We start from the raw sequence: 21,109 nt of genomic DNA, 5'->3' as shown, positions 1-21,109 counted from the left end.
AAAGAGAAGGATCCTTTTAGCAGAACACTAAGTTAATGACCTATCAATCAAAGGAGAACAATAGGTTGCCCCTGAGTACATACCTGCCCCTGATGTAGGCAACCTGCACTAACAAAATACACTGAAACGAACTTTGTCCCACTACTGAGGTCAACCTCTTTCACCATCTCAGTGGGCACTGCTTTTTTTCTCATATAGGCTTAGGCCTCATAGATCTGTAGTGGGTAGAAGCATTTTGAACTCTTTAACTGTATTAACAATTTTTATCTCTTCTGGAAAGTTATGTTACAACTTTTTTCAGTTTTTGTGCACTCTCAGTTCGCTTATTATTTCTGCATTCTTTTGCGTTGTTGATAGCTTACATTATGATGAAAGTGTGTGTCCTTACAAAACACATTACAGCAAATTCCTGACAAAAGACAACACTTTATAAGATAGGGAACGTAAAGTCGCGGCCTTTGCAGTATCTTCAGATGACCAGTTAGTACACTGTACTTCCATAGCCACTTGCTGTTGAAAGAAAAAGAGCCCTGAATCACATTTTAGTTTCAGTAACTTAGCACTACATCGGGAGAGACGGTGCTTAAATCTACATTCTTTTGCCTTATGTCTTTTATTTCTCTTTCCATAATTTCTAATTCTTGACATAATCAAGCATTGTCTCATTCACAGCAATATTTGTTTTCACAGTTAACGTTTTGTCTAGTAGTGATTTCTTCATTAGTTGATAATATATTTATCTGTAAAATATAATCAACTCCTTCATGGTAGGTTCGCTTTGCACCCAAATATTTCTCTTGTTATGAGGCTTATTAATATGCCCTTAATCGGCACCTGGGAATGGTAGATTTATAGTTGGACAGCATTCAGTCTTCAGCTTGCGTTTCGAAGGAATATTCAACAGTTCACTTGTCAAATCCCTGCCATACTCCCAGTCAGTAAAATATACTGAGCAGACACGAGCATTTTCAACTGAAAACGAATCTGCATGTTCAGTAGCGTCTAACCATATTCGTTTTATGTCATTGTTTTTAGAAAATACAAAAAATTTAATTCCTAAGATATTTACTTGTCTGCGGTGGTTAGTACAACTGGCGATCGCGCAGCAAGCAATTATTTTTCACTTAAAAACGTACTCTCAAATATCACTATTGAACAAGGGTTCAATTTCTGATATTAAAGTGTGTGCTTCTAAACGAGTTTACCATGGGGAATTCAAATATGTAAACAAAACATCGTTGTCATGAATACTTTTTATGTAATATGTATACATATATACGTATATCCACAATTCACGGCAAACACAGGCGTTATAGAGAAATACGGGTATGTTGTCGCATCCATTAGTGATGGAACGTGACAATGTCTTGTTCAGCAGCTGGTGGGAAGAATTAGCCGTCACTGGGTTATCCCCCGCGCACATATGTCATTAAGACCACCTGCAATAGCTCATTAAGTCGATCGGCGACAGCCGGTCGCTGCCTCGGCAGTAAACCTTCACGCTTCCCTGGGGCAGGTGCACCGAGTTTACAAAAGTGGTGTTAGCCGTAATTTGTGTCAATCTTAACGAGTGGGTGTTTTGACTGACAAGTAACCGTCTCTGTTATATTTTCGAGCACAGCTGAACTTATAAGTTCCTGTGTTTAAACTGATTTAGCCTGGTGCTGGAGGTAAATTGACTGCTTGTTTTTATATATCAACTTTTCTCTAATTCTCTAGTATTAATGTAGTGCAGGTGTATTACTGAAGAGGTATTTTTAAATTTCCAGGAATGCCACGTTGTCATGGATGTCGATATAAGCCAGACAGCTTCTGCTATATCTTTGGGAAGTTCACCTTTGCCAGAAATAGGAAGAAAATTTCAAGTCATAAAGAAAGAATATAAACATTACTTAGGAGTAGAGGTAGGAGACCAAGATAAAAAATGGGCACCACATTTCTGTTGTGCTACATGTTACTGCAAACTAATTCAGTGGTGGAGAGGTAAAGAAAATATGGCGTTGTTCGCTGTGCCCATGGTGTGGAAAGAGCCCAAAGACCACATTACTGATTGTTATTTCTGTCTAACAAAAATTCAAGGTTTTACAAACAAAAAATCGAAGAGGCACATTGTTTGTATTGTATTATATGTTAACCGGGGACCTAGAAACGACGGAGAGGCTCCGTCCCCGCCGCAGCCGCAGTGGTCCGCAACCCCACGACTACCACCGCAGTCCACTTCACCCCTCCGCCGCCCCCACACCAAACCCAAGGTTATTGTGCGGTTCGGCCCCCGGTGGACCCCCCAGGGAACGTCTCACACCAGATGAATGTAACCTCTATGTTTGCGTGGTAAAGTAATGGTGGTGTACGCGTACGTGGAGAACTTGTTTGCACAGAAATCGCCGACATAGTGTAACTGAGGCGGAATAAGGGGAACCAGCCCGCATTCGCCGAGGCAGATGGAAAACCGCTTAAAAACCATCCACAGACTGGCCGGTTCACCGGACCTCGACACAAATCCGCCGGGCGGATTCGGGCACATTGTTTACCCATCTCTGCCTTCAGCGAGAATGCCAGCGTAGCATTCTGACAGCCTTCCAGTAACTTCAATAGCTCCAGGTCAAATTCGGAGTGACAGTGAAGTAAGTAGTACTGAAGAAATCAGAGATGATGATCCTTTATATCACTGCACATGTGAGTCATCGCCACATTTATTAACATAAGCAGATTTAAATGATTTAGTATATGATCTAGGACTAAGTAAACAAAAGGCGCAGCCGATTGTTTAAGGTTACAAGAGTATAATCTACTCCACCAAAGTACTAAAATCAGTGTGTTCAGGCACAGAGAGCATGCCTTTATTTCCTATTTTGCAACTGACGGAGCACTGACATTTTGCAGTGACGTTGCTGGCCTAACGAAAGTGCAGAACTTCACCTACATTTTACAGAAGTGGAGACTTTTCATAGATGGGCCAAAAACAAGTCTTAAAGGTGTTCTGCTCCATAACGGAAATAAAATACCCTCTCTTCCAGTAGCTTACGTCAGCTTGACCAAAGAGAGTTACGAATTCGTACAAAGGATACTAAATTCATTACAATACAATGAATACAAATGTAAAATATGCAGATTTCACAGTAATTGCTATGGCACTGGGAATGCAACAAGGCTACACGAAGTATGCCTGTTTTCTTTGCGAGTAGGGTAGTCGAGACAGAAATTCTCATTATTTGAAAAAGAAATGGCCTAGGCGGAGATGGAAAGTGGGCGAAAAGAAGGTACAACGTGCAAGTCTGGTAGCTCCTGAAGTTGTACTACTTCCACCGCTTCACATTAAACTTGGCCAAATGAAACAATTCGTAAAGGCCATTGTTCCAATAGGCAGTGGGTTTGCGTATCTAGCTACCAGATTCCTCCGTCTTTCAGCTGCATAAGCAAAGGAAGGAGATTTGTGGGCTCACAAATCAAGGAGCTCCAGAAAGATGCAACTTTTGAAGCACATTTAACTGACAAAGTACAGACAGCATGAGACTGCTTCAAGATAGTGTCAGAAACTTACTCTGGAGAAGAAGAGCTACTGACTACAAAGCAATGGTGAATGACATGATCAAAGCATATTAAGATCTCGGGTGCAATATGTCTTTGAAGGTACTTCTTCACAGAGAGTTGTAGTGACATATCGAATGAACAGTGCGAAAATTCCATAAAGACATTTCTACCATAGAAAGGCGTTATGAAGGGAAGTGGGTACCTTCCATGTTAGCAGATTATTGCTACAATATCATTCGAGAGAAGAAATATTCACAATACAAGAGAAAGAAGTGATGTGCATTATAATACAGTGGCTCATTTTTTGTCAATTTTCTGTAATTTCTCACGTCAAATAAATGCTACAAAGCATACACACGGAGATTACTGTGTTATATGTTAGATTTCACCCTCTATTAATGTGATGAACTTATAACATCATAAAAACTTGAATTTGTTTATCGAATTTCATCTCATGTTTGCTGCACTATATCAGAAACAGAAAAAAGAAATAAAATAGCGATAAATCATAAACTATCCCTGACAGAAAAAAAAAACTAAACACAGTTTTGAATTCAGCACTCGAAGTACAACTAGGATCAGAATGTATTTTTTCAGAAATCGAAAAAGAATTTTGTTTGTAGAACAGTGTAATCTCGCAATACGTTGATAATTACGGAGTATACTGTACTCAATCACCAGTCACTAATAAAAATTCACTCTGACCCCGGCCGAGCGGTTCTAGGCGCTGCAGTCTGGAACCGCGCGACCGCTACGGTCGCAGGTTCAAATGGCTCTGAGCACTATGGGACTCAACTGCTGAGGTCATTAGTCCCCTAGAACTTAGAACTAGTTAAACCTAACTAACCTAAGGACATCACAAACATCCATGCCCGAGGCAGGATTCGAACCTGCGACCGTAGCGGCCTTGCGGTTCCAGACTGCAGCGCCTTTAACCGCACGGCCACTTCGGCCGGCGGTCGCAGGTTCGAATCCTGCCTCGGGCATGGATGTGTGTGATGTCCTTAGGTTAGTTAGGTTTAAGTAGTTCTAAGTTCTAGGGTACTGATGACCTCAGATGTTAAGTCCCATAGTGCTCAGAGCCATTTGAACCATTTAACCACCTAGGTTTCGCTCGGAACGCAATTAGAACACAATACTTTTGGCAACAGACAAATGCTGGGTACTGACCGCTGCTTGCGTTCATTGTGACGTCACCGCCTCGGCTCTCTGATGCGCAAATATCTCACGTAACAGCATGCATCACAACAGTAGCGAATAGTAGTTTCAACTACACACAGCAGTGACTTGCGAGCATCTGCTGCATACTTCCCAAAATTAGATACAGAGCTCTCATTGAAGGTGTGCCTGACAAGAAAGTTACATCGAGGTAAAATGACAGTGTTATTCTGTGAGATCTGTTTCCCGTATTATCCTGTCAAGTAATTTGACAAAGTCTAGCGTAAACATTTGCAAGGCCTCGGTTAACGATTCAGTGCGAGCGCGTATGAAGCACGCCAAACGCAAATTAAGTGCAACTCTTGCGAGTTTAGATCGTTTGTTGCGTCTGGGCAAGCAGCTATTTCTATGTAATTGCTTCGGCTGCAGTGTTGATAAGTTGTTTCCATAGTCGAACCGCTGTAGTGCGGGTTTCCGAAAAAGAAGCGCACACGGAAACTTGCAGACACCGGCGAAGATATGTTAGGTTGCGTAACAATATGTCTCGCGGTAGGATAGTATTGTTTAAGCTACACATAGCACAGTGACGTAAGGTCGCTCCATCCTGATTAATACGAAATCGTACTTGTGCGCCTATCAAGTGTATCAGCGATGTTAAAAAAAATGGCAGAGCCATTTCATTAATTGTTAGTCCATATGATAGAAAATAGTCTAAATTTTATTTGTTTTAAATATCTGTGAATGTTTGTGGCGCCATGTAAAGAATAAATAAATCAAGATGCTAATCGATGCCAGTGGTAACACTACATGATAGTGACTAGGGCCCGTTCTCGAAACTGGTAAGAAGTTTTCTTTCAAACGATTATATATTAAATGTGCAGCTGTGCAACACTTGACTAGTGCATACATATGTAACCATATTAATCATGCAGGAAGTAACTCGCAAATCACTGTGGTGTGTATAGCTCAAACAATATTATTTGCAGCCGCTGCCGCATTGCATATTGGTACATAGCCTTACACATCCTGAAATCTCTCGTGTCCACAAGTTTTCGTGTCCCCATCTTTCCGGGAACTCGCACTACAGGGATTTGACAATGGATGCAACCTGTCGACAAGGTAGCCGAAGCAATAATGAAGGAGTAGCTCTTTGCCCAGACCCAACAAAGGATCTAAACTCGCAAAAATAATACTTACTTTGCATTTTGGCGTACTTTACATATCAGTGCGACCGCGAAGGGTGGGGGAGGGGTTAACCGAAGCCATGCAAACGTTTAAGCTAGACTTCCTCACATTATTTAATAGAATAATATGGGAAACAGATCTCTCATACATGAGTAACACACTACCTTTAATTTTCTGTCAGGACCGCCTTAAATGGGAGTTATATATCTTACTTTGAAAAATGTTCAGCAGATGCTAGTGCCAAGTATGGCAGAAATGTCGATACAGCTGAGCTAGCAGCTTTCACACTCCAGTTGGAAGAACTGATGAAGAGCACTAACATAGCTTCTCGTTTGGCTGTAACAAAATTTTCTTTCAGGGTGTAGGTCTTCCATGTGGAAAATGTAGTTAGTGAAACTCTAGTACTGCAGGGTACAGTTATACATACTGGGGTTATCACAGAGATGCATGAAAACATGGTTTTGTTTAAAGTGTAGTCCAAATTACTGAGACTATATTCATCCAGTGTTTGATAATGAGAGCCCTTAGCAGTTACCAACAAATTTCAAACATAATTTTTGACCTTTTCAACTTTTTCTTCCTTAGATGATGAACGTCAAATATTCAACACAGTGACTTATTTTAAAGTAATCAGAAGATTGCAGCTGTTTTATACATGGGAGTTTGATTCTTTAAAGAACTGCTGGTTTACTGACTCATCTCCAGCTGAACTCAGTGCATACTTCAGTCACAGTTTTCTGATATGAGCATAGCTTCCCCTAAAGTAGGTCATAGATTTTTCTCTTGCAGTCCATCATGCCAGAAAAATTTGGACTAGACATTGAAACTTTGGATTCATCATTTCACAACATTAGCATATTGGAGATATGTTTTACTATTACCAAGACATTACACAATGGATCACAACTGAAACTTCCTGGCAGATTAAAACTGTGTGCCAGACCGAGACTCGAACTCGGGACCTTTGCCTTTTGCGGGCAAGTGCTCTACCGACTGAGCTACCCAAGCACAACTCACAACCACTTGTGAGTCGTGCTTGGGTAGCTCAGTTGGTAGAGCACTTGCCCACCAAAGTCAAAGTCCCGAGTTCGAGTCTCAGTCTGGCACATAGTTTTAATCTGCCATGAAGTTTCAAATCAACGCAGACTCAGCTGCAGAGTGAAAATTTCATTCTGGAAACATCCCCCAAGGCTGTGGCTAAGCCATATCTCTGCAATATCCTTCCTTCCAGTAGTGCTAGTCCTGCAAGTTTCACAGGAGTACTTCTGAGAAGTTTGGAAGGTAGAAGACAAGGTACTGGCGGAAGTAAAAATTGTGAGGACGGGTCGTGAGTGTGCTTGGGTAGATCAGTTGGTAGAGCACTTGCCTGCGAAAAGCAAAGGTCCCAAGTTCGAGTCTTGGTCCAGCACACAGTTTTAATCTGCTAGGAAGTTTCAAATCAGCGCACACTCCACTGCAGAGTGAAAATTTCATTCTGGATCACAACTGTTTGAAATTTGCTGTAGAGATACAAACACTGATTACGGCTGTGGATGTAACAGCCCTGGTTTGTCTTGAAGGACAATTTACTTTACACCCTTGTTGTAACTGACCATATTACCTGCACGTCACAACTTCATTTGTAGTATGTGTCTTAGAACGATGCTTCTTTTGGTAGTTGCCAGAAATTCTACTCTGGAGTACAGAAAACTATATAAATGGAGAAAAGTTATTTTATTTTGATAGTCACCATGTCGATGCAACTTACACAAAACCTGAACTTCTCCTGGTTTATTTTGAATGTCTCGATGTTGATGCAACAGACACAAAGCATGAACTGCTCCCAGGCAGCCACATCCATGATCAGATCTGCAACATCTTAAAATGGAGAATATTTTATCTGGTGTACAATATCTCACTGGATCATGTGAGTCATAACATTATTGTTTAGATTTATTTTTCTAGTAAAATTTTCTTTATGTGTTCTTATATTTTTCCAAAGACATTTCCAAACAGTTAGGTTCAATACACCATATTCAGTCTTGTCCTGTTATCATTTGTATGGAACTCTCATTTTCTCTTTAATAGTGGCCTTGTTCATCTTGATATTTCCTTTCCTGAGCTTTCTTTGTGCCTAACACATTTTTTCTGTCTCTGGTATAACATTGTTCATACAATTATCTCTTTGGTGTATGTCTGTACAGCTTTCATTTTATAAGATGCTGAATGTATTGTGTAATTTAATCTGGGATAGCTCCCTATTCTTAAATGAATTCTTGTAATCTACAGTTGATGACATACTGTATACTAATCCCACTAATTATTTGTAGGTGTTGGAACGGTCCTGGGAGGTGGTTGATGGAGTCAATGTGTCTCTTCGATTGTGGGATACATTTGGTGATCATGAGAAGGATCGCAGATTTGCATATGGAAGGTACTTTTAACATGTTCAACATTTTCTAATATTCCGTAACTGTTCATGTTAACAAATATGCCAAATTGTACCTCATTCCATATTCTTAATCACAGAGATTAATCAATATTTTGTTTCTAGCTAATAGTGTAAACGTTTGAAGACATACCACCTCATCATGACTTATGACATATTGTTGAATTAAGAAACATGTTTATTCAATTTTGTGATTTCACTTATGTAAAGTACCCTATTAGCTCATCACATTTATGTTGATTGATATTTTCTGTGTAATTGTTAGTGATGTACTGAAAGAAAATTGAAATTGTGTGCAACCAATCAGAACATTTAATGTATATGTAAATTCTGAGATGCTCTTTGCGTCTTAAAATGAAATATGAACATTTCCTAAGAGCACTCTGAAAAATTTTTGGAGGAAGTTTGTGTCCATTAATGCACTTTCAAAACAAAACAAAAAAAGCAATGATGTTCTATTGTTACAAGTTCCAACAATGTGCAACTAATAGAACCACTAGAAAGGCTTTAGTCATTCTCTCCATGCTGTTCATTTGCCTTCAGCCAATTGGATACTGCTGTGCAATCATTTTGTTCAGAGTGAAAGTATTAATTATTATCGTAACTTTTTAGCAATTACTGATACCCGTGTTCATTTAATAATATGATAGATTTAGACATGAGATAGTCTTTTGAAAATCAAACATAGGAACAGCCATATAAAATACTTTTTTTGTTCTGGAACTGGCGAGTTTTCCAAATTAATCTCAGATAAATGAAACAACATTGGCCTCTGAACAATGTTCTTCCTCAGTAATGTGGGATCTCAGAGGCAGCCAAAGCAATATTTTTTGGAAGCTGTGAATGCAGACAGTTCTGCATCCACCTTATTCTCCAGATCTTATTTGTTTTCAACAATGTAGAAGATGCCATCTATAAGCATAATTCTGTGTCTCTTGAAACAGCTGTCCTTCATATAATTATCTTGCCTTATCTCCCTCAGCAGGTGTTACCTGTTGGATACTGCACCAATTCATACGAAGTGAAGGATACCACACTGAGAGGATACAAAGATACATTTTGGAAACACATGAATTTAGATTAATTTTTCAAAACTGTTACAGTGATTCCACATCAGTTCCATTTTTACCATAATGCAAAACAATTTATTTTCATTCAATGTTCTTTATTTGTTTGTATCAGTGATCAGTAAACTCCAAGTTCCCACACATTAATGTGATGGAAAAATAATGAGAAGAATAGAAACAATGGTATGAGTAAATTTCAAGAAACGTCAGTGAGCAAGACATGTAAACCAAGGCTGAACATAGAATCTTATTGCTCAAAGACACAAAATTTGTAATCTCTGTCTGTCAGAGTGATGATAACATCCTTATCTGCTCATATATTACTTAACTTTATTGAACTTCACCTATTAGTGTTCCATATACAGTAATACAGCAATGGTACACTACAGTAATGAGGGAAAATGTTGCACAAATTGTACATATTTACACTTAATCTCACCACACATATATCTACATCTTTACTCCCACATCATGATTCATGGATCTCATTATGAGGATGGATATGCATGGGCTTAACAACAATCTTTGATGTTGTTACATCACAAGATTATTAATGTGGTTGGATTATGATACTGCTAAGTCATTGGCTATACTCAACATTTTCCTAAATGGTTATAAGTAAAAAATTTAAATGGCAGAATAGTCACTTATTTCTATTTACAAGCTGTATTTGATAACTTATGTGAAAGAATTTACTTCCTTGGTTTCAATTGTAAGAAGAAAGTGTATTAATCACTAATTTTATGAACCTGATGCATGCTTTTGTGAAAGTTCAGCATACAGGGAAATAAGAACTACTGCAACAAGTATTGGTCTCAATATTTGAATGTAGACTTTACCAATCTACACTGCTGATGAAAAGCTCTCAGAATTACAGCTGAATATCTATGACGCAAACGCACAATAATTCAATGAATATCACACTCATCATCTTCTGGTGAACTGTTGGGATGTCACATATGTTCCTCGATTTATGTATTAGGGGTAGCTGCCCCATCCTCCTGGGTGAATGTGCAAGGATCCAAACTACACTGGTGTTGGAGCAGGGGGTGATGGGAAGGTGGGCTATGAGATGCAATCAATTTCTCCTGCCTGGCATGTCAACAATTGATAAGCATGCTTGTGATATATGGCTGCTAGTGTGGGATTCGACACTAAGTAAGCTGTAGCCCGTTTCTCTATTTACAATATTGTCATGAATCCTTACTTCTATTGGTTCACTTGTTATACTGTCCTTATTTTGATAATACCAAGTTGCTGTGTAGAGCCAATAGATGTCAAGAGTGTGTAACAATATATAGATATCTTTTAATAACATTACATTTTACAGTAACCTATATGTGTACATTTTTATTGTAAATATGTAGTGACAGTGCAAAATTTTTATAGGTTTTTACTTCCTGTACAAAAGACCAATAAAAAATACAATACAACAATAAAATTGACAGAAGCAAGCATTCACAACAATCTTGACGAGAGACAAGTGCAGCATAGTTCACAGTGTGAAATCCTGTGTTAACATCAGGAGCTTGCCCAGCACTGGTCGACATGCCAGACCAGTCAAGACTGCCTGTAAAGAAGTCTAAAGAGGCCTCCAGACCCTCCTCAACATCCCTTTCCCAGTATTAATACACAGTGGACCCCAGTGCCTGCACTCAGCACAAGGTGATGTGTGTGTGTATCAGTCCCAAGTTAGTTCATAGTGGACATAAACTCATTAGGAACAAAAATGCCTATGCTTGCTATTTTAAGTTTCATCTGATTTCATGTTAATAGTTCCTATGTGGGTACTGGTGAACAGTTTCCTGTATTCTATGTGATTAGTTCTATTATGTTTCAGGTCACTGACAGTTACACTTCAAGTGATCAGTGCTTTTTGTTGGATAATCATTAATTTTTGTTCGATGTATTACTTTCTATGTTCTACAGCCCAGACACATTTTGGCTGAGTTGTTTAAATGTACTTGCAAGAAACACAACTTTCTTTCTGAAATTAACTTCATGAAAGATCCTCTCTCTCTCTCTCTCTCTCTCTCTCTCTCTCTGTGTGTGTGTTTGTGTGTGCGCACACGCATATATTTAGATAATTACTTATAAGAATAGCACATTTATTTAACTTGATTTAATTAATGTTTTATGCAGGTCAGATGTGGTGCTGTTGTGTTTTTCCATTACAAATCCAGTTTCACTGAGAAACTGTAAGGTTATGTGGTACCCTGAGATAAGGCGATTTTGTCCTCAAACACCAGTTCTGCTTGTTGGGTGCAAGAATGATCTGCGTTACATGTACAGAGATGAGACATATCTTAGCTTCTTCAGGGATCGTAGTCCTTTTGTGAGGTATGTATTTACTAAAAACACAACCACCTTCTTCTCATTTTTTTTTTTACCACGTTCCATTTTATGGAACATTGACAGTACTTTTGGAAGTACTTTTAAAAGGTTTATTGCCTCCTGTGGGTGGTGCTGTTCAGTTTCTAATAACTCTTGGTATTTTTTTTTATGACTTAATCATCATTATTGTGCAAATTGAGGACATGCTTCAATTAAAAGCAAGAATTTTGACCAAAAAATCCATCAAGGTCTTACAGAATGAATGACAGAGGTACTGTAAGGAGTGTTACAACACTGTTATATGTATTGTTAGCATATGTAATTATTTGTGATGCTTATAGTGTTACATCATTTATGCTGATGTCTGTTTAATCAGACGCCATTTATGTATGTAACTAGTTAGTTATAATGTATTTCAGGACAACACCCTTCTTATAATAATTTTTAGAGCTACATGATTCACAGTCCCATTTTAGGCATTTGTCATAAAAACCATTTGTGTTATGGTAGTTTCACAGATAAAAGCATTAGGTATAAAATGCATCAAGTCATTATGCTTTCTGCTAGTGTACAGATATCAGTAACAAGGAGTCCATTAAATATTTACCTTCACCCTACTTATCTTCACCTTTCTTTCATGAAAGGACCTGAAGATATTTAAACTGTGCTTCTAATATGTGAACAGACCTAAAGCATGTTTACTGAGTTGTAGTTCGTAGATGGTAAGTGGAGTTAATTACAGAACTGGGAACTGTGGAAATGAAAAATACTAAATGACAACTGCATTCAGCTGAGAAATAATGTTTGGGCTACTCACAACCTGGGGTCTTAGTGATCTGCTCTTCTTTTGTAACCTTCCTTGAGCTGTTTCTCTTTCCTCCCTGAGGAAGGAACTAACAGGTCAAAAAGCTAGAACAGTTTTTTTCTTTTATATGTGTCTATTAGATGTCTTGTAATTTCATCTCCTGAGGGCAAGTACTGTCCACCCATGTCATCTCGTAGTAATTTTGTAACTGAGGGGATTGACAAGATTAAAGAGAGATAGATTGGCTACTCAGTACTCTTCTTCAGGAGGTGTAATTTCTAGTACTGCCAACAGAAACATTTAAATTAGAAAACAATAATGCGAGCATTCTTCTTTAGAAAAGAAAGAGGTTTGGTAAAAGAGTGGTGACATGACTTCAGATCATAGACTGAGAGGGACTCACCCATTGCTGGGATAGAGAGAGCTGAAAATAAAGGAGAAGTCATCAGAGAGAGTAGTAGGCCTCAAATAGTACTTTGGGAAGCACTGTGTCATTTCCAGCCTAAGATAATCAGAAGGACAGGATGAGAAGTAATGATGAATTAAAGAGGTAGGAGAGTGAGATGTGGAAGTAATAATGCAATTAAAGACTAGGAAGACAGGAGAAAATAACACAGGGCAAAAAGAATCCTTTTAAGTTAGAGAGAGTGTGACTGGAGGGAAGGGGAGGCAGGAGAAAATGAAAATAAAGAAGTGAGTGAGTAAATTATGATTTCATCCTTGCATAAAAAAGGGGTGTCGGTAGTGGAGGGTAGTGGGATGAGAGAAAATGTGAAGGTAGACACAGCCTGGAGATAAGTTTGAACACTACACACTACTCTCCGTATGATGGAAGAAGAGTCTGACAGCTGCCAATGCAGTTTCTGGCTTTCAGTTGTGAGCTGCAAAAGGCTGTTGACAATACCACCTGAAAGCCATAGTCACCTACTACTTTGGCAACATAGAGTTCTTGCCATAGAAACATAAACAAAAATATGTTGTGTGATAGATTGTTGTAGGTGTGTGAAGCAGTCATGCCAAGCCCATTTTAACTGCGAGTGAACTTCTTTCACCAAAGAGACTATAAGCTTGGTCCTACAGGATTTAGTTTAGTGTGGACTCCAAACCACCACAGTATTGTTTGACTTTCTTTGCACTAACAAATCATTTCCAGAGATGAAAGAAGTGATAAATGACAGAAAAATAATTTTAGGATCAACTAGAGATGGAACCACAGACCTTTTTGGATTTATAGTCTGGCACTGCTTGCTAAACAATGGGACCACCTCATAAGAGAGTAAATATATTTCACCAATGGGCAACAGCTACGTACAGCAATGTCAAAGAGGCTTCTAATATCAGCAGAGTTCTAACAAATATATTACATATTGGATTTGTTCCTGGGCATAAAACTTGTTTAGAGGAGTCACAAACAAGTCACAGATAACTGAAGGTGACTGAGGGAAGAGGGGAGCATGGAGGTAGAAGTCCTGCTCTCACCCATTGATTGTCAATTCTTCAGCACACCTGCTGATGACAGTATCATTGCTTGGTGAAATATTGCACCTTTTGGAAACAGGGTATGTGAATAGTCACATGAGGGGATACGTTGGAGATAAGGTTTGAGGATACTAGTACTGGGTGTGAAGATGCAATTCGCCTGTGTAGTGTAGTAAGATACTAGATACCATTGATTATAAATTTTGTGTCCATCTTTGGATTGGCACATCTCGGAAAATTGTATCTGTTTACAGAGAGTTTTTGTATATCTTGCCTGCATATTTTTCGAAGGAATACTTGATCAAAATGCATATTGCAATACAGTACATGAACTGGGATATGAGTAACATCATAAAGAGGTTGGCAATATGTCTCATGCAATAGATAATAACGAGCAAGTAGCTAAAAAATATAATTAAGGCAAGTTCTAAAAAGTGCAACATGTAATTATTAGTCTTATAGGAAAAGATATATTGCTACTTACCATAAAAAAGACATGTTAAGTTGTAGACAGGCACAATTAAAAGACATTTACATAAAGCTTTTGGCCACAGCCTTCATCAGCAAAAGAGAAGCACACAGGTAACATACTTCATGCTCGCGATTCTGGCCTGAGCTGTTGGAGTTTGCAGTCGTGTGTGTGTGAGGTCTGCTTGCTTGTGTGTGTGAATGGCATGTGTTTCTGTTTTGCTGATGAAGGCTGTGGCTGAAACTTTGTGTAAATGTCTTTTAATTGTGCCTGTCTGCAACTGAATATGTCTTCTGTATGGTAAGTAGCAATCTGTATTTTCCTTCATTGTTGAAATTTGTACCTGGTGTTTCCATTGTTTAATTATTAGTCTTGGTAATTATTTGTATTTAATTTTTACTAAATGAAATTTTTATTCATAAGTATTCTATTTCTAGAAATATTATTAGTAATTTTAGACAGCTGTTGATTAACATTTTCAGTATTATATTATCTGTTTTATAAACAAGTATATGTTTATACTAGCCTATAGATTTTGCAGTTTCTCAGTGTAATTTCATGCTGTGAGCTATGTTTCTAAGTCAATAATTTAAGATTAAAATGTACTTAGTTTGTTTCTATTCACTCATTTACCCACTAAGATCTAGAAGTCTTGTCATGAAGGGGGACTTCAGGAATTATGATAACTTTTTCCAGTAAACCAAATAAAATGACTTCTCACCTAAATTGCTCTTTATTCACTGAAAACAGATACTATAATCAGATCAGAAGTAGAACAGGTAATTAACCAACATGTATTTTGTTAACAGTGGAAGTAACTTACAGTTAAATTAATTTACTATGTAACAGGTGCATTTTCATCAGAATAAACAAATAGAAACATTATTTAGTGTATGTGGTCTCATTCATTCAGTCAGTGTTCCATAGATACACCAAAAAAGGCAGACCTTTAAAGATGTTACTAGACTTTTTAACAGGTAGGTTCGATCAGCATGCAAGTATTATGGAGATACTTCATGAACTCAAATAGGAATTCCTGTAGGATAGATGATGCTCTTTTTGTGAGGCACTATTGCAGGAATTTAGAGAACCAGCATTTGAGGCCAATTGAAGAATGATTATGTTGCTGCCAGTGTGCGTTTCGTGTAAGAATCACAAAGATAAGATGTGAGAAATTAGTGCTTGTATGGAAGCTTTTAAACAGTCATTTTGCCCTCACTTTACTTGTGAGTGGTATTGGAAAGGAAATGACTAGCAGTGATATGTGGTATCCTGTGCCACACAACATACAGTGGTTTATGGAGTGTATATGTTGATGTGGAATGAGTCAAGGTGTGGATTAATAAAAGACAAATGTAAACTTTATTAAGCACAAAGTATCATTAAGCAGCTGAATTCCATTCATGCTTATGACAGCTGAATTTAATAAGGAAAATTAGAAAGAAAGTTGGTACTTTGAAAAAGCTACTACCACCCCAGTAATACTATGTAGCTGCTGTTTATCTGATATTGCTAGTCTAATGTTCATTTGATTCCATTGGTATTTTTCAAAGAAAATATTTTCATACATATTATGTCCTGGTCATATCACTTTGCTACTTGTCATGCAGGTTTACAGTGAACACTCTTCTTGCCATGTAGCTAGCATCACTTTTCAGCCCTTAATCTAAATATACAGATAATTTGTAGGAAGAGTGGCTAGTGAAATGTTTTTAATATTCTTCTGAATTTGTTGTAATTCCTAGTTTCTTGCTTTAAGCTACATTGAAGCTTGCTAAATATTTTGCCATCAAAGTACATAACTCCTCTTTGAACAATATACAAATTTGACAAGTCTATACACCAAATTATTTTTGCATCTTGTATTGTGTCTGTAAATCTTAGTTCAGCATAAACTGATTTTTGTCATCAGGAGAACCTAAGCATAAAATCTATTATTGCACCATTTGGGCAATAGAATAACATGCACACAGACAGCTGATCTTTCAAGCTCTACTGAAAGCTCTTTACAAGCAAAGTATTAACTACTATGAAAATGTGCAGCATGATTCAAATGCTCAATCAGAAGTGGTAATAGGCCTACCCTTTTGTTTATGGCAACTTTCTACTATCTCTTTATCTCTTATCTGCCTAGGTCATAATTGGCAGGTGAGAAGCCATCAGGCAAACAGTGTTCACACTAGAGGCTTTGTCAACCTTTGTGAGCAAACAGTTGTGTGGTAGAACCTTGGTGTTAGTACTGTTGTAGCTGAATAGCACAACACAAATGGCGCCATTTCTCTACAACTAACAGGAAAACATGGAGTGTTATGCTTGTCACCAATTTATAGTGGCCTACCTGTTACTAGCAAGTAATATAACCCATGCATCCCCTCCCTCATTCCAAAAAGTGACAGTAAAATATAAGAAATGTGTTGCTGGTGGTCTTATGACACCGTTAGAAATGCAATATACAATTTGTGCTCAAAAAGTAAAAGAAATTTTAATTTTTCTTAAAGGATCTTTATTTATTCATCAACATCAGATTAATGACCCTCACATACAGTACACATGTTCCAGCACTTGTTTCTACCTTGGAAGCACTTCTGGAACTCACTTTTCATTATGGTGTTCAGCTCCTTCAGTTATTCTGTTTTTATCTCATAGGTGGTGGCAAAACTATGTCCTTTCATGGTTCTCTTCAGCCACGGGAATAGAAGGGAGTCACAGGGGGCCATGTCCGGCAAATATGGTGGCTGAGCCAACTTAACGATTTTGTTTTTTGCCAAAAAATCATGGACAGTCATTGAGATGTAAATAGGAGCATTATTATGATGCAATTTCCACAAGTGATTTTGCCACCATTTTTTCTTCATATTGTTTCACGCAGACAGCACATAACTTCTATGCAGTATTCCTTATTGACTGTATGATCATAAGGCAGGAATTCTTGATGCACTGTTGCATTGAAATCAAAGGAAACCGTGAGAAGAACTTCCACATGTGATCAACCTTGTTGATTTTTTTATTTTTATTTTTTTATTTTTTATTTTTTGGTTTTGGCTCTTCATGCAGTTTTCATTGGAATGATTGGCCCTTGGTTTAGATGTCATGCATGTATATTCATGTTTCATCAGCTGTTATAACCTTCTTTAGAAGTTGTGCATCATTGTTGGCTTCACTCAGCAAATCATGACTGATGTCTATGGTCGAAAATAACAATTTCTGAACAAACTTTGACGCTACACATTTCATGCCCAAAACATTAAAAAAAATTGTTTGGCATGAACCAGAGGATATGCTGATATCATCAGCAAACCCTCTGATAGTGAGTCAGTGATTACCTAGTTCCATTTTCTTTACTTCTTCCTCGTTGTTGTCAGTAACTGATGTGCTATGGCATCCAGGGTGGTTCTCATCTTCAATGTCTTCTCAAATATCTTTAAAATGTTTATATCACTCGTCAACTCTTGTCTTACTCATAGTAAATTCACCAAAACCTACAGTCAACATTTCGATGGAGTGCTGCACTTGATTCCATTTTTCATGCAAATTTGATGAAAATTCTTTGGTCCATGTTTTTTGAAAGTAAAAATTCATTGAGCACTCAAAAACTTGTATAACCTTTTTGACTGTTAACAATAAACTAAATCTTCAAAGCAGCTGGAAAAAATTGGAAATCAGATGTAAAAAGCCTATGAAATTAAAAAAGTCCTGTTACTTTTTTATCATACCTTGTATTGAAGCACCTGCTCTTCAGCTAATTCCTTTATGCCTTGAGGAAGGCCACTGCAGAATGGTCAAAACCTTGATTATTTTACCTTGTAAGTATTTTATAAGATGTCATGGCAGGACACCTATAAAGATGTTATTGAGAATGACACCTGCTGCAAAAGCTTCACATTTATTTTTAGAAAATATATATAAAGTAGCTTGAAAAAAATATGGTTTTGTTATTATTGTTGAAAGAACAGCAGTATGACCAGCATAGACTCTTGCATATAAATGGTATGAAATAATATTAAAATCAGTATGTTGGTTAAGAATAATATTACACCATAGGTTCCACTGAGAAAGCAGATTTTCATGGCAGCTCACTATCAGAAACTAATAGTTTTAAACAAGTACATTTATTTATTTAAACATTTTGATATTAATTATCTATAAGGGGCGTTCAAAAAGAACCAAGCCAGAGGCATAATTACAGAAAGCAGTACCTGTATGTTAGAAGTATTGACCCTGGCTGTGGAGACACTTGTCCCACTGTGACACAAGGCAGTGAATGGCTGTCTCATAAAATTCCTGCGGCTGTGATGTTAACCAGTTCCACACGTACAGCTGGACGTCGTCATCTACATGAGTGCAGGAAAGGTTATGCTGACGTTCTTCTTTGACCAAGATGGCCTCCTTCTGATTCACTTCCTGCAGCACAGGACAACAGTGAATGCCCGGCATTACTTGCAAACCTTGACCACCCTTCGCCAAGCGATCAAATCAGAACGACCAGGCAATCTCACCCGTGGGGTCATTCTGCTCCATAACAATGCAAAGCCTCATACGGCCAACACAGTCATGGCACTCCTGCAGAAATTCAAATGGGAGGTTCTCGGTCACCCTCCATACAGTCCGGACCTCTCTCCCTCTGATTTCACAATTTTTGATCCCCTTAAAAAGGCTCTGAGGGGCAAATGATTTACCTCAGACAACAACATCCAGCTGTACATGCAGAACTGGTTATGAGACAGCCGTTCACCACCTCGTATGACAGTGGACAAGTGTCTCAACAGCCAGGGTCGATACTTCTAACAACAGGTACTGGTTTCTATGATTATGCCTCTGGCTCATTTCTTTTTTGAATGCCCTTATATAATAACTATTTTTCAAACTTCACGTTGCTTGTCAGTATTATGCTGTGCATAGATTATTGTTAACCAGAGTGATTTTTATTTATTAAAGATCCATATAATCATATAAATAAACTGTATGGAAGAGTAGTATATGTAATAAAAATAAAATAGATATTGATATACAATTTTGCAAGATAGAAATATAGTGCAGAGCTATTTATGAATTTTGTTTCAGTTCAAATACATGTATCTATATTAAACAGATGAAATGTTCTACTCTTGCTCTTTTTGTAATGGTAGTGAGCAGAAGAAAAATAATTGCAAATGGAATGTAATATAATACCAAAACAGTCACCGTAATGTCTGTGTTGATGTGTTGAACTGCTCAGCAGTACACTAAAATAATTGTTTATTTATATGTTTCAATGGATTGTGTTCATAATAAACTTCATGATGTGATACATATTAGTTTCAGAATGCACTTGGTTTATAAACATTGGTTCCTGATTGTGTCATAAAGAAATGTATTACAAACATTTCACTGGCTACTGAAGATATAGTCAATTTATCTTTTCTTACGGGCATGTTTCCATAATGTTTAAAAATGACAAAGGTGGTCCGTATTCATGAGAAAGGAGACACATCAAATACAGGAAACTATAGACCAATTGCCTTGTTATCAAGATCTAGTAAAATCATAGAAAAAGTAATGTATAATAGGTTAAAGAAATTTTTAGAGAAAAACAAAATTCTCACTGATATTCATCTTGGATTTAGGAAAAATAAATCAATAACTAGTGCCATCTATGATTTTATACACAATGCTCTGCAAACAATGGACAAAAAACAGAATTGCCACTGGCACTGCCACTGACATTGTCAGTCTTAAGTAAAACCTTTGACATACTGGAGCACAAGTTCCAGTCTTGGGCCAATCCTCTTTCTCCTTTACATAAACAATGTAGACCTAAACTCTAAGTCACAAACAGATGCAGAAACATCCCAAGTCAGCTACATGCAGCTGTAAATAAAACTACAGCATATCTAAAAAGATGGTTTGAAGGAAATAAACTACTGATAAACACACAAAAAAATTATAAACTTTTGTTTAAAAGGTGGTGCATGCAACTCCTGTGTGACAATAAACTCCAACAAAATTTCATATTCTTTGAAAACAAAGTTTTTAGGCATATGGCTTCAAAATAACTTCATGCGGCATACACATATAAACAAAATGAATGGAAAACTAAATAAAATATGTTATAGTCTATGGTTTCTCTCTGTTAAAGCAAGTTTTAGGCACTGTTGAAATGCCTACTTTGCTCAGTTCCATAGCATCCTACTGTAAAGAATTATATTCTGGTGTAATACACCACCTAGTTCACTCACTTTCCTAACCCAGAAAATAGCTGTTAGAGCAGACCAACATGCTTGACAAACAGACTCTTGCAAACCCCTCTTTCAAGTCACCAATCCTCCCACTTCCCTGCATGTACATACTAGAAATCTGTAAGTATGCTAGAAAGAATTTAAAAGACATAAATAAAAATTTTAATATCCATGAGCATGATACAAGACAAAAGGATAAGCTTCATGTCCAGTCAGTAAGAACATCACTGTACAAAACTTCCACAATAAACAGTGGTATACAAATTTACAACAGTCTGCCACACAAGGTAAAAATCATATCATCATTCACACTCTTTTGTAAAACGCTAAGGGCATTCTTATTCGATCATTGCTTCTATTCATTAGCAGAATTTTTAGAATATCTGAGATACTGTACAATAGATTTTAAACAAGACAATACAGCTACCACAAGTAGTG

The 21,109-nt window shown here is 37.5% G+C and overlaps 1 protein-coding gene across 3 annotated transcripts in view; it reads left to right on the top strand.

The window, feature by feature from the left end:
- The window catches only part of LOC126251862 (rho-related BTB domain-containing protein 1), a 548,446-nt gene that overhangs the window by 421,357 nt on the left and 105,980 nt on the right, over positions 1 to 21,109 (top strand). For all 3 annotated transcript variants that reach the window (XM_049952547.1, XM_049952549.1, XM_049952548.1), the window contains 2 exons: positions 8,184 to 8,287; positions 11,512 to 11,709. In XM_049952547.1, coding sequence (XP_049808504.1) covers positions 8,184 to 8,287; positions 11,512 to 11,709 — 302 coding nt within the window. The remainder of the gene's footprint in view (positions 1 to 8,183; positions 8,288 to 11,511; positions 11,710 to 21,109) is intronic.

The sequence above is a fragment of the Schistocerca nitens genome, chromosome 4 (genome assembly GCF_023898315.1).
Source record: "Schistocerca nitens isolate TAMUIC-IGC-003100 chromosome 4, iqSchNite1.1, whole genome shotgun sequence".
Classification (NCBI taxonomy): Eukaryota; Metazoa; Arthropoda; class Insecta; order Orthoptera; family Acrididae; genus Schistocerca; species Schistocerca nitens.
Note: the sequence above shows the minus strand (reverse complement) of the source record. Positions and strands in the feature narration are given on the sequence as shown.